The sequence below is a fragment of the Austrofundulus limnaeus genome, unplaced genomic scaffold, assembly GCF_001266775.1.
Source record: "Austrofundulus limnaeus strain Quisiro unplaced genomic scaffold, Austrofundulus_limnaeus-1.0 Scaffold46, whole genome shotgun sequence".
In the NCBI taxonomy this organism is placed as follows: domain Eukaryota; kingdom Metazoa; phylum Chordata; class Actinopteri; order Cyprinodontiformes; family Rivulidae; genus Austrofundulus; species Austrofundulus limnaeus.
Genome location: NW_013952448.1, coordinates 2,118,919 through 2,123,339, shown reverse-complemented (window position 1 = coordinate 2,123,339; position 4,421 = coordinate 2,118,919). Strand labels below are relative to the sequence as shown.

General features: G+C 38.3%; 1 protein-coding gene across 7 annotated transcripts in view; it reads left to right on the top strand.

Moving 5' to 3' along the window:
* LOC106517250 (poly [ADP-ribose] polymerase 6) overlaps positions 1-4,421 on the top strand; it is a 30,165-nt gene that overhangs the window by 11,274 nt on the left and 14,470 nt on the right. For 4 of the 7 annotated variants that reach the window (XM_014007990.1, XM_014007986.1, XM_014007984.1 and 1 more), the window contains 7 exons: positions 1,128-1,278; positions 1,603-1,734; positions 2,052-2,147; positions 2,352-2,444; positions 2,713-2,838; positions 3,112-3,177; positions 3,392-3,459. In XM_014007990.1, coding sequence (XP_013863444.1) covers positions 1,128-1,278; positions 1,603-1,734; positions 2,052-2,147; positions 2,352-2,444; positions 2,713-2,838; positions 3,112-3,177; positions 3,392-3,459 — 732 coding nt within the window. The remainder of the gene's footprint in view (positions 1-1,127; positions 1,279-1,602; positions 1,735-2,051; positions 2,148-2,351; positions 2,445-2,712; positions 2,839-3,111; positions 3,178-3,391; positions 3,460-4,421) is intronic. The other 3 variants (XM_014007989.1, XM_014007988.1, XM_014007985.1) reach the window with 2 other exon arrangements.

Genomic DNA, 4,421 nt, shown 5'->3' with positions numbered 1-4,421 from the left:
GCTCTTCATTATAATATTCACACTCAATAGCTGGAAAAGGATCTGCAGCTATCAGGTTTGCATCATACAATTATTAACTATTTTACAGTTAAAATATATTTTTATTAAATAAAGTCTAATGTTACAACTAATCATGGATCCCTGATCTTTGCAGTCGTTAACCAGCCCTGCAATGCAGAGTAAACTCTGACAGTTTGATTTTCCACTTTAAAAATGATTTAATGTGTATTCACTTTTTTATTATTGGCTGGCATTTTTATATCTAATTCATGATATAGCCATTTGGGTCAGTATATATCGAAAAATCAAATTTATTCACTTTTTACAAGTAATAAATAAAAAGCTGTAGTTCGCTTTATCCATAGCTGGTATTTTTTTTATTCATGATTACAGATATCAGATTACTGATAAATTTACCTATTAACTATAAATGAGTTAGCAGTTACACTTTTATTTACATGTAAAGTTTTACAAAGTATGCAGGAAATTACAATAACAGGGTAGTAAAGCAATTCCTCGCAAAAGCTTGGTTACAAAAACACAAATTGTGAAGAAGGAAGCAGGAAGAAGGAAACTCTGGCCCAGCACACAGCAGGCTGAGTTAAACTCGAAACCTGACAAAAGTTCCCATGGGAGCGGAAGACTCTGCCCAACCCCTGTCTTAGTCTTGGATGCTTTGACAGGTATGACTGCACAGGGACTGAATCCTGGCTCTCTTGATGGTGGTCAGCTGTACTAACGAGGTTTGTTTTGACATCCTAATGACTTGTCAGGAGTTTTATGTCGACTGGCTACATGGATAGTGCACTGAAAGTAATGGTGGAAGTGAACACTGATTTCTAGGACTCTAACTGGTAGTGACTGGAGCTGCTGTCTGACATGAATTCAGTTGTATTTCTAGTGTCTAATAGTAAAGGAAATAAACAAAAGCATGGATTATAACCTGAAAATTGCCAGAATTTTATTTATATATCAACCCCCCCCCCCCAACAGATCTGAGGTTTTATTATTCTGCTTTTAGTCCTAGTCTTTATATTTATATCATAACTGCTTGAACAATGGTGATGATGATGAGACTTTTTATTTCCGTCAAAGTAGTTTAGTTTTGTGTTTTAATGTTTTTCTAGGTCTCCAAGCTTTCCTTTGATCCAAGACACGGTTCTTAAAGGGAAGCTCAGTGTTCCTGAGCTGAGAGTGACCCGCCTGATGAACCGTTCCATCTCGTGTACGATGAAGAACCCCAAAGGGGAGCTCTTCAGCTATCCACCGAATAGCCAGGTCAGAACCAGTCTGGATCTGTCATCTCCCAAATACTGAATGATATTCAGTTTGAAATTCAATCTGTGCCCACCTGACACAACTCATCTTTCACATTACAGTGTTTATGTCGCATCTCAGAGCCTCATATATTCATAGGTCTAATATAGTTCTAATATTCTTGTGAATTTCACACTGTTCTGTTTGACAAATACATAGATTTCACTCCACTGTAATCCTCTTTGAACCCTTGTCCCGCTTGTCACCGTGCCTTTTCCCCATCCTCACCCAAAGATGGCTGGTGCGCCCTTTCCCATAATGCTTTGTCTTCACTTGACTCATCAGACTGTGGCTGTCCCGGCGGCCAGGGCCCCAGCGCAGATTACCACGAGGCAGCTGATTGAATTGTTTTTCTCATCCCAGGCGGGTGGCCACTGCAAGAACATCCCCACACTGGAGTACGGCTTCTTAGTTCAGGTTAGACCTTAATGTGATGTGGGTTCATACATTTATTAATCTGGGTCACTGAACCGTGATTAAGACACGAGTCTGAAGCAGTAAAAACATCCTGCTTCTTCTTATAAATGTCATTTATAAAAGTACTTTAGTTCTTGTTCCTAACCAATGACTTTTTCTGTGCTGSCCACATAGGAGAATTAATTATCTGAAATGTCTGCGACGAATTGTAGCTCTGCACTCTTTGCTTGTATCTAAGCTKTCTTTGCTCCTGTTCATTGCAGTGCAGCAGCTGCGAGCTGTAATTCCCAAACTTCACTGTGTTTTTCTCCTAACAGATAATGAAGTACTCAGAGCAGAGGATCCCCACACTTAATGAGTACTGCGTGGTCTGTGACGAACAGCACGTCTTTCAGAATGGATCCATGCTGAAGGTATCAAAGACAGAAAAAAAGACACACATTTATACTATCACTAAAATAGATTTTTATATTTATTTACAATATTAGGTAAGTCTTTAAAGTAATGCACTTTCTCTGTAAGTAATATTATTTTGTTTATTGGATTTTCTAATCTTGAACAAACTGGAGGAAAAGAGAGTGTGAACGGTTTCCTGTGTGYGGTGTGTCTTCATGCAGCCTGCTGTGTGCACCAGGGAGTTGTGTGTGTTCTCCTTCTACACTCTGGGTGTGATGTCTGGAGCTGCAGAGGAAGTGGCCACAGGAGCGGAGGTGACAACAACTGGAAATATGCAGCAGTGGTTGAGATTGTTTTTCATTATGTCTGATTGTTCAAAAAGATTTCTCCAAAATGTATTTGATTATTCTGTAGATTGAATTAAAAACAAACAATTAAAAATAACCTTCAACACACATTACAATAAATTCTCCACCTTACATTATTATTATTATTATTATTATTATTATTATTATTATTATTATTATTATTTAGAGCAATTTTTCAAGTGAATCAAAAGGACTTTTGTACAACTCTTTCTAGGTGGTGGACCTACTTGTGGCTATGTGTCGAGCTGCACTCGAGTCTCCCCGTAAGAGCATCATTTTTGAGCCCTACCCATCAGTTGTTGATCCAAATGATCCCAAGACTCTTGCGTTCAACCCAAAGGTCAGCATCCTCCCCTGGAATTAGAATAATGAAAAAAACACTATTAAATTTGATGCTATTATATATTTTTTTATTATTAATTTAAGAAACGGGCTTTGTATTCCATAAGATTATTTTTAATGATTTTCCACATAAACATATGCTATTTTAAGTAAATATTAATGTCTAACAAAAACTAAAGCACTGCAAAATTCTACTCCTTGAGATGATTTTAGACACCATTATGTTGTTCCCTTTCTCCCTGCATACATTTGGCTCAACGGATGAACACAGAAGAAGAATTATGAAAGACTGCAGAAAGCGTTGGATAGCGTCATGTCCATCCGTGAAATGACTCAGGTACAAGAGGGATTTTGGAGGGGACGAGCCCGGTGAAGAGTCGACTGATTGACTGATTTTTTTCCCTTGTAGATGAAATGCATCTAGACAATCRTGCAATCAGCACTATTTAATTAGTCCACACAAATAAATTGGAATTTGGCTACTTACTGCTTTGATTTGGGGGGAAAAACATCAAAGAGCAGCATCTGCTCATGTATTTTTTTTTTTTTAGGGATCTTATCTTGAGATCAAGAAGCAGATGGACAAACTGGACCCTTTGGCCCATCCCCTGCTACAGTGGTGAGTGGAGAGTATCAGGTCCAAATGGATTCACATTGCTTTCTAAGTCAACACACTCTGATTCATTATTGCTCATCAGAGAGCGTGTTAAGACTGACATTAGGTGAATGTTTTTGATGACTATATCATTTCTAGAATGCTATTTTTACTAGTAGAAGATAAAAAAGCACTAAATTAAACAATGCAAACAGTGTGTGTAAAAGCTTTGAGGTCTTTGTGATCACAAGGGTAGAGGTGCAGATATATGTGGATATACGGAAAGTAAATGGGTCATAATTCATACATGCTGAACCACACACAGTGTTAAATACAATATACTGTATGACTAGTCATTTAATCAGCCCCATCCATGAACAGCATATTAGCACTTACCTAGCTGAGAAGCTAACTGCTGGTTTAACATTTTATTTTATTTCCACGTATGTTATTTACTTCTGCATGTCTTTTATTTTACATCAAGTTTAGGCCCAAAAAAACTGAAGGAAACACTTTTTGTACCATTTCCTCAACAAAAGTGATRTACTTTTTGAGGGGGTTTGAACAACACTTTGTTTTACACAGGGCTAGTAGGACACTGCTTACAGTTCAGGTCAAATGAATAAAACAGTATAATTTGGTTTAAAAAATGTTTTTTTTATTAACTAGTTGAGAAATGTATTTACCTTGCTGTACGTGTCCTGCTAACTCAGAGTTCCCTTTCAGTCAATTCACTCGGTACAACATATGTATGGGAACCACGCCCCTGCGTGTCCTGGCTGAAGCCACCTCTAATCACGCCTTTAGGCAGGTGACGTGATGACGACAGATGTCAGGCTCCGCCTGCACATATAAATATTGTCGCATCACCGTCACTCCTCAGTTCTACCCCTCTTCACCGAGCCCAGCTGTGCAGCGGGGCCACCATGTGTTGTACCTCATTCCTTTCCTTCAGGGAACAGTAGTTATATGCATAACATTACGTT